Raw genomic sequence first — 16,181 nt, 5'->3', positions numbered from 1 at the left:
TTTTATGTGTGAAAATGTCTGAGGAACGCAATGGCAAAAACATTTTCAAAAGAAAATTACACGAGTTGTGAGAAAAACACAGTTTTAGTTTTAAACTGGAAATGAAGCATATTTGGCAACACTGTAATCAAAAATAACAATTTTTTCTAGATTCCCTGACTCATTTCCTTCAAAATGCATTTCACCGATTGTTTATAGACCATATGAACGCAAAGATATGAATAAAAGTTAAAAATTGATGATTTTTTTTCTAAAATTTTCCATGCACGATTATGTCACGTCATATAAATTTTGTCATCAATACACGCCTATGACACGTGTGAGTGCGACTTTTGTTTACATTCGTAGTAAAAACTCGCAACATAGTCAACCGAACTTCGTAATATTTGAGAGATTAATACAGAATAGATAGAAGCATCAATTGTCTTCTTTGGATTGTTTATACCATTTATAAATTTCAAGATATTCAATCTCAAACTTTAAAAATCGTTTTTCTCGAAATGTGCTGAATGGCGCTTGTCATAAGATAGCACAACAGCGACGACATGTCCAAAAATGAGACATGTTTATTGCGAGTGGGTAAAATGAACATGTGGTGGTGGTAAAATTAACAGCTTCTGGTGACCTGCAAAATGTCCTGTATGTATGCAATGCGCAGTGTTGGAAAGCATTTTCCGATCAATGCTGATATCCCAGCAAATCATGAGCTTTGCATACACACAGGGCATTTCGCAGGCAAAAAAAAAATTGTCACTGAAGAATTGAATTTTCATGACGTAATATTAACCATTTTACAATCCTGTGGCATCGAAACACATCTACAAACTTGGGGTTATCCATGGGTGTTTGAAGTTTTAGGATCTGTTTGAGAGCAACTAGAAAGTTTGGTCTATACATGAGATTATATTGTCTACACAAAAAAATAATGAAATTTAAACGACATGTTAATCAATACGAATGTAAACATTCAAAGATTGAATCAAAAATTTGATTGAAAATTACGTTGAAAACAATTGGAGCATCAAACAGCATACAATTTTACACTTCCATTCGTGTAATATTACATGTCATTCATTTTACACCAGTACTCGAGTAAAATACATTGAAGTGCATTGGTTTTCCGTTTAAAGAAACTGCAATTTTCAATCCACGTGTAAAATTATAATAAAATTCTTTGAAGAAAGCACGACAAGTCGTGTGTATTTGTGGTGGAACTTAATTTTACATTTATATTCATGCTCCAAATATGTGCATGAAAATAAACTTAAAATTACAAAATATTTTTGTCTGTGTAAAATTTGATTTTTCTTCACCGGTCCGGGTGTTTTCCCCACAAACTAACTACTAAGAAAATAAATATTTTACATTAAGTAGTACAGTCCTACGTCTACAGTTCGTGCAACCCTATAGGGTTGCCCCTTGTAGTTTTTTATGAACTTTAATGAACAAATTTAGTTCGAAAAAAAATTACGTAAATTAAATTTTACCAAAAAAAAAGAGTTCGTAAATACAGGTTTCAGTGTATACAAAAATAGTATTGCTAATTTTTTTTTTAATTTGAAGTTTCTGAATTGATTTATAAATACTTGAAAATTCATCACCGATTTTCCCAGAATCGATTTAATCTACTCTATTCCATCGTTTAAAACTCTTGGCTACGACACACATTGCGCCTAGACAACGCGAGCAACTTACGGAAATCAAATAGCTGCAGATTTTTCACTATGCTATATTTCTCCTTATGGGAGAAAAATTTAAGTAAAAGCTATTTTTGTTCAACTAAGGAGCAAATTGTTTAGTGAAGAAAAAATTCTTGTCGCCTAATTTTTTCTCCACTGCATTGTATATTACATTAGCCTAACTAAGTCAAACCAATCTTCGACTTAATTAATTCTCATCAGCTTAATCAGAACTCCTATGCTCGCGGGACATCAAGCAGGACTAGAGGTTTGCTCAGAAACTCAAATAGTGCTTTCGATTTTCGAGCTTGCGTCAATCCGCGCTAGTTTAGTCCTGACACTAAGTTAGTGTTGGATTCTGATGAGATGAAGTCGAAACACGGCTTCCATAACAAATGCAGATTTCTTTAAACTTTTTCTGAGACATTGGAGCAGACTTCTGAGACTTTTACAGACTATGACGCAAAAATACTCACTTCTGCCGGCTGCTCCGGGGTTGATCGGCTACCACCACCTCCACCTCGTTGGCCATTTCGTTCGGGAAGGTAGCATTCCACCGGTTGTACACCTTGGTCCGGCTGTGGCTGTTCACGAACGGCATTTTGTGCTGGCAGATAAAGCTCTGTTTTTCTGTGCATAGCTTCGCTGACCATCTGAAAAATGGAAAATGTGTGGCGAAAAAAAAGAAAACTGGTTAGATTTTGTTTCGTCCCCGAATTGATCGATTGATTGGATTTCGATTTCAAACGTGTGTCTGTGTTATACTGTGCAAAGCGTGGGCGTGTTAAATGCGTGCAACCTCCACGGTGTGGCAGTAGTTTGTTTCCCAAAATACACCGTCACCAGCAAATACAATACGGCATAAAATTAGTAAGCATTTAACCGAATTAAAAAATAAATAGCATGCTCTAGAATGTCGTTGTTACCTTTTTGAGGGAATTTATTCGTTTGAATTTCTAGTTTTTTTTGAGTTTCATTAGAATGCAAGTTACCCAACAGGATCGGCAAAAATGAAGCAACCGACAATTTCTGTTTTCCGAGAACAAGGAAAAAAGTTTGGCAATGCAAAACGAGAGAAATTGGCACTTCATTTGGTTCTTCTCTCGTTATTTGAATAGCAGGTCAAGTTTCATAGCATAGTTTTTAGAGTTTTGCTTCGTTTGCAGTTAAGAGAAAAAAAAATGCAATCGTCACTCAGTTGATGTTTGTGAGTGCGAGAAAAAGTGGCAAACTGATGAATGCAAGCGAATTAAATTCGTAATGGCATAATTACCTGAATTTGAGGTCAGGGTTAAGCACTGCACAGTGATATTTCAGGTCCTGGCTGCTCCTGCAAAAAATGCTCATAAATAATAGATCCAACACGGTAACTGCATTATCATAGTTCCAGAGAAAAGAGCCGGTGCCCGGAAAAGCACCTCTTGAGCTTGCTATAATTACCCTGGCACCATTTGGCTGAAGGATTGATATCCTATGTCCTTCCCGTTGTAGCCCCACTGCCACTTGTTCGTCCGCCAGTTGTAATTACCACCGATCCAGATGTAATTTTTCTCTGAAATAAAACGCTTTGTCAAAACTTGCTGCATCCGAGTCAATCAAGGACCTACCCTTTGACATCAGCAGAAACTTTCGCAGGTTTTTGTCATCGTATTTCATCGGTTCCGCCAGCTTGCTGTTACGATCCTTACACTCAAAGTGAGCGTCCAGCCAGTTTTGTTTGTTCTGGGAGATGTAGTAGCACTCGTTGCCGATGCGGAAAAAATGCGGCGGACACATGGCGTACATCCGTTTGAAGCGCCGGGCCGAGATCTGTTCACCCCTGTTCGGGGCCAGTCCCTGCGCTTGGACCTCGGAATCGACCAGGGTGTGCTGATGTTGCTGCTGGGCGCCAACCAGAAGCAGACTGGGTAAAACGGCCAGAGCTGTGTGTGTGTGTGAGTGTGGATTGGAAAGGATAAATAAGTCAGAGAATTGATGAGCTCTTTATTTTGCATGCTCAATGGTATTCAATTTTTCAATACCCGTTCTTTATTTATAATTGAGTGTACCCAGCTGCAATTCCCATCAACATTTTCCACTTACCAATTATCACTGCTGCCGCGCTGTTCATCTGTTTGCTGTTTGAATGCATTTCTGCTTCTCTAAATTACACTATATTATACTTATTTCCAACAGTTGCCGACTATACTCGAAGTACTTTCATTTGGTGCAATATTTGAACGCAATCGTCCGCACTACGAATCAACAATAGGACCGGTCAGATCTTCGTCCTCTGTTCGGTTTCGTGCTTTTTTTCCCTGGAAACCAATTAGGAGAAATCTCGCATCCAATCCGTCGATGAGTTTCCTTCGTAGTTTCAATTAAAATGTTGGTGTTTTTCTTTTGGAGTACTTCTACTAGTTACAGTTGGATTGTTATTTGATGATTTTCCAGCTCCTTTGAAGTGGCTCTGTCCTCTCTAGGTAGGGTTGATTGGTTCAGTTGAAACCGTTGCTGGATTTCTCATGCGTGATACACATTGGTGTGGTTGCTGCAAGGAAACATCGAAAGAGGAAAGAAAAAATAACGATAAGATTGGTACGTTCGAATCGTGGTTTGAGTCATGAATAAGATGGTAGTGTGCTGGCATCTTGTGGTTTTGATTTCATTTAAAAGAATGTTTAGAGTTGTTCAAACTCACGTATAGCAAAAGAAAAATTCATTCAAAATTTGGTACAATTCGATTTAATTTGTATAGGGAACTAATTTGAATTTGAATCTAGTCGTTCATGATTGTTTCTTGTAGAATTTGCATACCAGGAGTACCTTAACCTTTTACTTCTTATTTTTATTTATTATTTTTTGCGTTGAATAATTGTATAGATAGTGGAACACACTGAACAGGAGACAACATAGAACAATCGTGTTGCTTCATGAAAGGTAGCAGACGTTTTTGCAAACACTCTTTGACGTAAATTACCTGGTTGACGGTTTCGGTTGGAATAAAAATGTAGCTTTACAAACCACAGATACATATAGCTAGCCAAACCAGATATTTTTCTTCATATGCTTGAAAATATCAACCAATTTTTTACTCCGGTTGCCGTTTCGCTAGTGACAGTTGATTTGACCACATTTAACGATTTCGCAAACTCAGGATTTTCAGTACGAAATTTTTTTCTACGCGGTCATTTTTCAAACCGAATTTAAATTCTTTAAGTGTTTAGGAAAGAAGAAGAAATAACCTTTCCAACGGTATGCTATGTTTGGTTCTTTTGCTAAAATTACTATGCGGTTTTGGGGCGGTAACGAAGGTAACCATGAATTTGCGATTTTTTTTATTAAAAATATGAAAATTGCTCTACATTTATATTAGGAAGCATCTTTGTTTAAATAAAAATTTAGAGAGAACATTTGGTTCCGCATTCAACGATCTATTTATGATCAAAATCGGTTAAAAAATGGCAGTTATTAATTTTTTCCAAATTAGAAACTTGCTCGCATAAAGTTTTAAGGGGGCGGTCTCATATAAAATTTTCAAAAATTTTTTTTTGCTCGATTACGAATACATTCAAAAGTATGTGTGTGAGCTTTGAGCTTGAAATTGGAAAAAGTAATGGAAGATACCATTTTATAGTGCGAGAAATCATCTCACTAACCCCTTAAGAATTCATGCGAGCAAGTTTCTAATTTAGAAAAAATATAATAACTCTGCCCTTCTTTTATCAACCGATTTTGATGATAAATAGGTCGTTGGATACGAAATTGAATGCTTTCTCTAATTTTTTTGAAACAAAGACGCTTCTTTAGAAGAATGTTGAGCTATTTTCAAAATTTTCATGAAAAAAAAACGCTAAATTATTGTTTTCATATTGTTGACCCAAAACAGCATAACATAACATAGCATGCTGTAGAAAATGCTATTTCTTCTTCATTCCAGACATTCAAAAAATTTAAAAGCGGGTAAAAAATAACCGCGTAGAATTTTTTTAATGCCAAAGGTTCCGAAAAAGTACATTCAATGGAGATAGGAGTTGAAGAGAGACAAACAAAACAATAGATCATAATAAACGAGGAAAAACAATAAATGGAAAAAATAGAACGAAATGAGAAAGCTTAATTTTCAATATTTTAAATGGAAACAATATGAAAATAGTCAAAAATCTCCCAATCGTCATATCAAAAATAGAAAAAAAAAATCAAGCAGTTCAATTAACCGGAGGAAATGAAAAAAGAAATTAAACAAAAATGGAAGAAATAGCAAAATATTACAAAATGGTGAAAATAATGAACAATGGATAAACGACAAAATAAAAAATTGAATATCATAAGCATGGAAAACATGAAAAGCGAATCCATCCAGTTATATGTTGAAATAACAATAACACAAATTGTTTGAAATATAAAAACTGGCAACAATATAATAAATCGATTCAATAAAAACAGAAAAATGTTTCAAAATAGAAGGAATTATGAAGAATAAGTGGAATAAATAGACAAAATATATTAAAAATGAAAAAGCCAGAAATTGAACAAATCAGAAATTTAAACAAATAAAATAAATAACTTAGAGTTGTGCAAGTGGATTGAAATAGTAGAAATGGAAATCCATAGCAGAAACTAGTGGGATTAGCCCAAAAATAGACAAAAGTGAACACATGGAGTTAATTCATAATGGTTTAAAAATAATAAAAATGATGGCAGAAAAAATGAAAAAAGAAGAAACATTACACTAAAAAACACAAAAGAAAATAAAAAATAGGTTTCAACAATTAATAAATCCATATAAAATAAAATTTAAAATTGGATGAAATGGAAAACAGGAAATATAAAGAAAAAGAAAAACGATCCACATACTCATGTGAAAAAATGGACAAAATAGAAAACATAAAATTCAAAAATGTTTAAATGGGTAAAAGGGAACATGGTAGAGGTAATGGGACATAAGAAGAGGAGAAATGGAAGAAAATCGAAAAAAAATCATAGCATAATTTTCTACACTGATAAATGGAGAACATGATTTAAAACGAAAAAAAAAGAACAAAATATATTTTTTTGTTTTCGAGAGTTTTCCTGCTGGAGAGCTAGGTTCTCGGAAGGGCTCCCCTTCAGAATCACATACTACAATTGCAGACGAGACAGGCAATGGCTCCCACTAAAACACTGCTTTAGCGGGCCGTGATTCTGAATGTGATATCCATCGTACGGTTCAGATATGTGTGAGGGTAGATACTTCGCGATCGCGTGTATCATCGCGAAGGGCTTGAGTACTTGTACGTTAACGTGTTGAATCGCGTTTATATGACGCGTGTGCTAACGTGTATGTAACTTTGCGTGTATAAGTTCTATTTTATAATCGTGTGCCTCCAATACTTAATTTTTGGTGCACGGCTTAGATGCTAGAAAAAAGTGAGATCTTCCTTATCACTACAGTTCCCGTTCATGTTGCCATGGAAGGTGTTTTCCAGTGGATATGAGCTTTATTTGTCAATTGGTCCTACTGAATGTATGGAATTAAGTTGCTAGGACGGAGGGTAATGGTTTCCGGACGTAACCGATTCATGATCGCGCAAACACGGAAATTTGTAGGTTCGCGTTTGACAAAGCGTTTGAAACTTCGTAAGTGCTAAAACGTTCACCTTATTACTGCGGTGTGATTAAGTTTGTGCAATCGCGAAGGGCTTAAGCGTTCGTATATTGACGTGTTTATCACGTGTGCTCGCATGCATGTGACTTTCCGTGTACAAATCTGGATTTTGTAACCGTGTGGCCATTCACATATTCGTGTGCGTTCTTGGATGGTCACACGGACCTTCATTCTTATACACTCAGGTTTTTTTGCGGGGTATTTTACGCGCTTTTTTACGCCGATTTTTGAATTTATTTTTATTTTTCCTTTATTTATTTATTTACGCGGTTTACGTCAACGCGGATTCTTAAATTTACGAGGTTTTCATTTACACCGATTTAAAAATTTACACGGATTTTGAAGTTTACGCGGATTTTGAAATTTACGCGGATTTTTTAATTTATGCGGTTTTCATTTACGCAGATTTTGAAATTTACAAGTTTCCATCAACGCGGTTTCTTAAATTTATGCGGTCTTCATTTACGCGGTTTTTTTTTAACGCGGGGAATACATGCCGCGTAAATGAAAGCCGCGTATCATTTACGCGGCATGTATTCCCCGCGTTAAAAAAAACCTGACTAGTTTTTGGTGTTGTCCAGTGTATATGAAAGCATTCTTTTTTGATTGGTTCAATTGAAGGCATGGACCTAGTCTGCTGATTCCAAGGATAGAAACATCCGGTAGTGACCGATTCATGATCGTGTGAATCGCGGGAGTTTTTAAGTTCACGCTTTAGACCGCGTTTGAAAATTTATATGCGCTGAGACGTTCATCTTATCACTTGGATGTCATGTTTGCGAGATCGCGGGTGTAGGTGCCGTGGATGGTCGCGAAGGGATCAAGCATTTGTATGTTAACGTGTTTGTCATGTGTATGTGACTTCGGGTGTATAATTTCGATTTTATAATGATGTAGCGTGTATTCTTGAATGATTGCGCGCACACCGTAAATTTGATGCTTAATTTTTAGTATAACGTATGCGGAATAAAATTTGGACAAAATCCAAAAGGCATTTTTTTTTTGTAGAAAACTCTTTATTGAATGTTCTCTCTATATGAAAACATTTGTCAGCTTATTAACTTAATGTAGAAAAAAAATTGAGCCCATTCGAAAAGGTTTATGACAGTTTGCAGGATCTTTTTGCAAAGGAGTTGAAAAAATTGATGATGGCATATTCTTAATTTCTTTCTTAATTTTGACTATCATGTTTGTTGTTAGTTTTATGTCGAAAATTATTCGCATATACTCTCTGCTTCAAATTATTCCACAAATCCTCATTTGGACGCAGTTGTGGTACATTTGGAGGGTTATCAGCCTTTTGTACAAAAAGTATGCCATAATCCTCCAATGCGCCAAAACTTCTTTTTGGCATAATAGCTAGGTGCCAGATTAGACGTTCGCTGCCATTTTGTCACATGGTATCTCCTAGCGGGTCGAAATTAACACTGGATGTTTAAAATAAGTGTGCCTAGAGTATGATGTTTAGTATGGTGCCTTGCACAGGGTTGCATTTTTGTTTTAATGCTGGAAGCGTGTAGTCTAGTGAATATGAGCGTCACTTTTTTGATTGGTACAACTGAAGGCATTAGTCTAGACTGCTAGGACAGAGATTAGACTTCCGGAGATGACCGTTTTATGATCGCGCGAGAGGTAGGGTTAATGTGTGAGACTGCGTTTGGCAGTTTATAGTTGCTACGTTTACTTAACTACCGGAGTGTTTTTTCATGTTGGCGAAATCGCGGGCGTAAGTATGTGTAGATGATTGCAATTGCATGGTCGCACTTGTGATCAGGTTTGTGTTATCGCGAAGGCTACGAGCGTTTGTACGTTTGCACCTATATGGGTATAGATAGAGTATAGTAGAGATATACTAATAAAAGGAATCATAACACGCCGAATAAAGAAAAAAAGATACAAAGAGCTGGATAATAGATGTACAAAAGAAACAGACCAATGAAGTAGAATAGAAAAACACATTAACGACAATTTCATTCTGTTAGACTTTCATCATGCTATGCTGGTCGGGAATGGATGATTTACGTGCGTCGGTAATTTCATTGTACCTTAACTTATCTAATCCGACCTTCCCGAATGAATAGAATCGAATGCACAAATTGAACACCGGAAGTATTGGACAATATTTTATCATCTGCGCCAGTTCTGCATCCATTCCCTGACCGAACTGTCACAAATACTTAGACGAACACATACACAGTTAGACATACGACTAGCACAAAACAATTGTACACTAGTACTAAAAACTACGATCATTACAAAACGTCAACTAATTCCCCCCCCCCCCCCCCCCCCGTTCGAGCGAAAGTTGCAAGTTTTGCTCTTCTTTCCCTGTCTCTCCCCTGTCCTTGATACAACTGCTGCTACACTGATGCGGAAATAAGCCACCCTCTGCATATCTTCACCAAGCATAAGTTTTAGTTAAAAAAAATCAAATTAGTATTCTGTATTCCTAGTTTTAAGATAGCAATAATTTTTACTCTTTATTGAAACTCTTGTCCTCCATCTTGTAAATAGAATTGAATCCCTAGTTTTAAGATTTCTGTGAAGTTTCTCATAAATATTTGTTCCCCCTTTTGTGTACTAAACTATATTGTTAGATAAGATAAGATAACCGTGAAATATTTCGTAAAATACTATTACTCCCCCTCTTGTATATCAAAGTGAATCCCTTGTTTTAAATTTTTTCATAAAAAAATCTTTTGGCCCTCTCTTGTATATTGAATCTTGTTTCTAGTCTTAAGATAGCTGTAAACTTTTTTTTCCTTTGTAAAAAAAATATTTCAACATTGTAACCTCCTAGTTTTAAGATATCCAAAATGTAAAAACATAAGCATTTGGCACCGCCAAGCTAACGCATTTGTGCCTATCAAATAAACGAAATGAATAAAAAAAAGTCAACTAATAGGTTTCTACTTATCCATTTATTAAATTAATTTAATTATAACAAAGTCGACCGATAAATGTACACACAATGGCTCCCACTGTGAGTTCCGTCCACGAATACCGTTATCAAACTGTGGAACAATATTCGCAAACACGGCGCACAGCGAACGTCAATCCACGTCGACCCGCCAGTCGGCCACGCCACCGCACACAGACTAGTGGTTGAGCGTTAGTATACGCAGGTGCAGCGTATGAAAAAACATAAACCATAAAAAAGCGTATAAGCCCTCTCGGTCTCCTCGATGCACCACTATCGAGGTGTAATGCAATAACCATCTTAAAAGCAATTGTCTGTCAAAGGTTCTGTAGCACTGATGAATGTAATATGCTTGATAATATTTGCAATACCGTCAAACTCGTCAACTTTGGGGAGGGAAAGAACAAAATATTTTTTATAACCAAATGGGAGAACATACAGAAAAAGAGCGGATGGAGAACATACTAAATTAGGTTTACTGGAAAATATAATATAATGAAAAATAATGAAAAATAAATTTTTTGTGAAATTAATTTAGTGAAATGTATCAAGCAAACGGATTCATTATCCTTCATAGAACCACTTACGACGTCGTCATAATTTCTGCAATCGAAAATACGTGCTTTTAGAGAAAAAAAGATTTTTATCCCATTCTTTAACTTCTTACGAAATCCCTTCCCCAGGTTAATAAGTTTGACGGTATTGCAAGCATCATCAAGCATATTTCGTGCATCAACTAAAGAACTTCTGACAGACAGTTGCTTTAAGATTGTTATTGCATTACACCTCGATAGTGGTGCATCGAAGAGACCGAGGCGGCTTATAGGCCTTTTTATGTTTTAACCCAAACTTACGATCAACCTGTAACGAAATGAAAAAGTATGAATCTGTAAGTATTTGTATAGTAATAATTGTAGTTTTTAATATTATTGTACAATTGTTATGTGCTAGTCGTATGTCTATGTGTATGTGTTCATCTGAGTATTTGTGACAACTGGGCCAGGGAATGGATGCAGAACTGGCGTGTATGATAGAATAGTGGGTAATTTATGGCTTCGCGTGACATTTTTACTTCCTAGGATTCGCTGGCCACTTTTTTCCGTAGTTCTATTTGAGCATTCGTTTCGCTTCATTGGGGAAGATCGAATTGGATAAATTAAGGTACGATTAATTTACCGACGCACGTGAATCATCTGGTCAGCATAGTATGATAAAATTTTATGAACGTGTCCACTGGAAAACAGACAGAGAAAGAATGGCCGGAACAGTGAGAATGAAGAAACGGTGAACCTTTTTTTTGAAAACACTGAGAAAAGATATGTCCTCAAGCAGGAATCGAACCTGCGATCTAGTCGCTAGTTGGGTGCTTGATGACATATCTTTTCTCAGTGTTTTCAATAAAAAAGGTTCACCGTTTCTTCATTCTCACCGTTCCGGTCATTCTTTCTCTGTCTGTTTTCCAGTGGAAACGTTCATAAAAATCCTTGAAAAAGGAAAAAACAAAGACTTACGTCAAAACAAGGAATGTATAAAATTCTAGTAGAATGCAATGGTCGTTAATGGTAAATATACTTTTATACAAAATACTATTTGCTGACATTTAGACAAGTTGAGGTAGCTGGATTGCATGTTATATGTGTTTTTTTCTACTTCCCAATCTGCTTTTGTTGTATTTCTATTAGTTGCTTTTCTACTACTCATGTATACCAAACATTATTTCGGTCAATTTAAATGCTTCTACTTAATCTATTTACAGTTTTTTTTATCTATATCTTAAATTATATTCATACTAACATTCACTAACACACGCAATTGCATATTCTCTCATATATACTCAGTATTACTCACAATGTTTCACATTCCAAACGTAGAAGCGCTCGTGGCCTTCGCGATAACACCAACTTGGTCACAAATGCGAACAAGCAATTGCAATCAACCACACATACTTATACTCTTGATGTCGCCAACGTTTCAACACCCTGGTAATTAACTAAATGTTTTAGCCCTTACAAATTTACAAACGCGGTCTCAAGCATTAACCCACCGCTCGCGTGATCACAAATCGGTCACGTCAGGAAGTCTCTGCCGTTGGTCCTAACAGCCCAAGACTCATGTCTTCAGTTGGACCAATCAAAAAAGACGCTCATATTCACTAGACAATACCTTCCATGGTGACATTACCGGGAACTCTGGTCATATGGGGGAACTCTCTTCTAGTATCTGAACCGTACATTGAAAATCAAGCATCAGATTCACGGTCCACGCGATCATTCAAGATCACACGCGAATATGCGAATTACACGGCTATAAAATCAAATTTATCCGCGAAGTTACATACACGGTAGCAGACGCGACAAACACGTTAACATATAAACGCTCGATTCCTTCGCGATCATCTTCGCACACCTGCGCTGGCGATCTTATGGTAAAATTATAAAAAGGGAAATATGGAACTAAAGATAAAAAAGCAAAAAGTTTAAATTTAGAATAAATGGAGGAAATATTAAAAATAAAAACCTGGATGAAATAGAAAAAGTATCACACAAACTGCAGAGCGTTAAAATATGAAACTCCTACTTAGCAGAAGGCAGAGGAGTCTTCACATTTCCTTTCGATCATGTCCATATGAGCCTGCCTAGGCCTAGTTTTCCGTTCTAAGTTTAAAACTGGTTCGCTCTAGAATACCTATCCGTCTTTCAATTTTCACTGCTTTCGTTTCTCTTAGTCTTAGTCTTTGCCGAAAATAGCCAACAAAATTGATACAATAGAACCTTGCAGAAATTAAACCATAGTAACAAAATATGAAACAGTAGAAAAAATTGAAACAATAGGTTATATGAAGAACATAGAATTTCTCCGATGAAATGCCAAAAGAATGAAAAAAATATTTGAATCACAAGAAAGTTCCCTCTTCCGTTTAATTCCACTATAATCCTGTATTATAGTGGAATTGAACAGAAGACATCTGTTTTAAGAGGGTTAATTGTAACGTTCCACTAATTTGCTTTCATCTATTTTATTTATCCACGCGAAGTTACATACACGCTAGCAGATGCGACAAACACGTTAACATATAAATGCTCTATCCCTTCGCGATCATCCACTCACACCTGCGCCCGCGATCTTACAAACAGGATAACGCCCTGATGACTAAGTGAACGTTTTAGCACTTATAAATTCACAAACGCGGTTTCAGTCCTAGCAGCCTAGGCCCATACCGTCAGTTGAACCAATAAAAATGACGCTCATGTCCACTAGACAACACGTTCCTTGGTGACATGACCAGGAACTCTAGTGATATAGAATAACTCACTCTCTTCTAGCATCTGAACCGTATGCCGAAAATTGTTGAGACACACGGTTATAAAATGCATGCTAGCACATTCGACATACAATCGGCCACCCGATCGAACACGTTCACTTACGAACGCTCGATACTTTCGCGATGATACACGTGATCGTAATGTGCCTACGTCCGCAAATACTCGAACTGTACAATGAATATCACATTCTAAATCATTCGCTGCAATTGCCCTTAAGCAGTGTTTTAGTGGGTGGCATTTCCCGTCTTGTGTGCAATTGTAATGAGTGATTCTGACAGGGAGCCCTTCCGAGAATCTAGCTCTATAGCTCCATAGCTCCAGTAGGACAATTCTCGAAAAAGCTTGAAATATGTTAAAATCAAACCCCATCAAGATCTGCCTCAATAGAACCGGGTTTTATTGTGGTACTTGTCACGATGATAGGTGCGGTTGACCCCCAACAACTTCACTGCCAAAAGTAAACAAAATTATGAAATTTTAACTCACTGCGTGTATAAGTTTACTAAAACTGTAAAAAAAAATAAGAGAATGTAAAGAAATCTTGTAGAATCTTTTTTGTAATCTTCACCTGTTTAATATTCATCTGAAATAAATAACTAAATAAGTGTCTCATCAAGTGTTAATTCCATTCCAAATGTTGCAAATAAAACTGCAACTGCCGATTAATTAAACTGCAAATTTAATGCAATCGGTTCTAGAACGGCTTAATGCCTTTAACGGCTACCAGTTACTGGAGAAGCTGTTATGCAAATTACCATACCATCCATTGTGCGATGACCAAGGCAGTTGATTAACAAAAATACGACATTATCTTGGATCAGCGAAATCTTTGGAAAAAATCAGGCTCATGCATACTTAAACTGCTTGAAGGTTTCCAACTTACAGAACGCTTCGAATTAACGCTTTAACGTGCAATAAACGCAGCCAAGGAACAACGTATAAACATCGGAATAACAGCGGGAATTATTGCACCGGGCGCCATAAAAATCGTAATAAAATAATGACAAAACCACCCACACTTTTCGCATACGTTTGCAGGGTGTACGCGTCTGGTCCGACCACGACAAACAACTCCACCGCACACACGTTAGCGCACTTTTTTGTCTAGATGTCGTCATCGGATCGTACGGTTTGATGTCATCCACTCATTCCACCCCGGTCTTGAAGTTCGGTACAATCAACAGAACTGCCTTGAGGTAGGTCTCTAGCTAGGTAGAAGCGGATGGGATGGGCGCAATGCACAGAGAACCCTTCCCAGCGAAAGCAATGAATGAAGATAATCTTGTCTCTTTTTCCTCGTTGTCATCATCATCATCATCATCATCATTATTATGCCGACGGTATCAATTCGCGTAAGCGGATTTTCCGCGACCATTCTAGCATTCAAAGCGTTTTCTGTTTAGAATATTTACGTTGCAGATGAGGACGTTCTTCCTCCTTCGAGCGACAGTAATGATGCTTTTGTACACATCAGCAAACAGATACTTATTCCGGGGCCCTCTGTATGGGGCTTAAGTTGTCGCGAAAGAAGTGTGTTCGCGAAACAATCCAGACGATTGTAATTGCATGCTTTTGCGCTTTTGAAGTGGAAGAAACCAGCCAGCCAGGCAACCGGGAAGACGGGGCCAGAAAAGGGAAACAGAATGGTTTGTTGTACTTAATCGTCAACAACGACGCGCTGTTCGACAAAGTATCTTCGCCGTTTTGTTCTTGCTGTGGTGTGCTCATTAAAATAAACGACCCGGAGAGGTGCACTTTGTTTCCGATAAATTTATTTCCCGCTTTCATGCATTTTATTGCCGTCTTTATCGAGCATGGCACCACTCCATGTGCAACTCCGGGGCGAAAATTTGAGTGGTGATTAAGGGTTAATGGGGATAAAAATGGTTCAATTTTCTTGACAAATTGCGTTGAGTTAATCCCGCAGAGGCCCGTTGGAGGTTGTTAGTGGTTTACTTGCGAATAGGTTTAAAGATTTCCTGAGTCGATGAATGGGCGCGTTTTATAGCATGTTGCTTTTTGAGAGTTGTGTCGTATTTATCAGGCTCAAGGCGAACATCTTTGCCCTGTCTGTGATACTGCACTAAATACAAGCTTAACTTTCTCTTCCGATTCCGAGTGATCACAAACTAGTGATCCTGTTTTAGTCCAAGTTGCAGAATTTGCTGACGTTCAGTATATTTTTCCAATCACTGACACACACACTTCGTGGTTTCGGATAGCCTCCGTTTCAACACGGGACCTTTTCAGTATTTTACCTGGCAAATCGTACCAGAATACCTTTGCATTCTTTTGCATTGATCCATACCTGCCAATGAATGGGCGTACTGTTCAGCTAAAATGGGCGCGTTTGAAGGTGTACGAAAGACCAATTTGCTTCAATAAATTTGGTGCTATTTCTCGTCAGATGTCGCTAAAAAGTTGGCAAACCACTAATGGGAAGCTTGATCGCTGGTTATATTTTATTATCGCTTCTACGAATCCCTATTTCAAACAGATGGATGTAAGTCTGCTCATATCCAATATGTCAGATTCACCTTTATCCACCTTATTTCACAAGTGATCGAGGCTCAGCTAAAATTTAGACCTCTTTATCTTTTATCCCTGTATCGCCTTTGTCATCATACCGAACA

General features: G+C 37.1%; 2 protein-coding genes across 4 annotated transcripts in view; one reads left to right on the top strand and one right to left on the bottom strand.

The window, feature by feature from the left end:
• The window catches only part of LOC131692779 (uncharacterized), a 376,747-nt gene that overhangs the window by 13,530 nt on the left and 347,036 nt on the right, over positions 1–16,181 (bottom strand). For 2 of the 3 annotated variants that reach the window (XM_058980044.1, XM_058980045.1), the window contains exons 3-7: positions 3,762–4,209; positions 3,287–3,601; positions 3,120–3,231; positions 2,953–3,009; positions 2,156–2,332 (exon numbers count right to left, since the gene is read on the bottom strand). In XM_058980044.1, coding sequence (XP_058836027.1) covers positions 2,156–2,332; positions 2,953–3,009; positions 3,120–3,231; positions 3,287–3,601; positions 3,762–3,810 — 710 coding nt within the window. In that variant the 5' untranslated portion in view covers positions 3,811–4,209. The remainder of the gene's footprint in view (positions 1–2,155; positions 2,333–2,952; positions 3,010–3,119; positions 3,232–3,286; positions 3,602–3,761; positions 4,210–16,181) is intronic. The other variant, XM_058980046.1, reaches the window with a different exon arrangement.
• The window catches only part of LOC131692777 (HIV Tat-specific factor 1), a 316,884-nt gene that overhangs the window by 83,021 nt on the left and 217,682 nt on the right, over positions 1–16,181 (top strand). The window lies entirely within an intron of this gene.

The sequence above is a fragment of the Topomyia yanbarensis genome, chromosome 3, assembly GCF_030247195.1.
Source record: "Topomyia yanbarensis strain Yona2022 chromosome 3, ASM3024719v1, whole genome shotgun sequence".
Classification (NCBI taxonomy): domain Eukaryota; kingdom Metazoa; phylum Arthropoda; class Insecta; order Diptera; family Culicidae; genus Topomyia; species Topomyia yanbarensis.
Note: the sequence above shows the minus strand (reverse complement) of the source record. Positions and strands in the feature narration are given on the sequence as shown.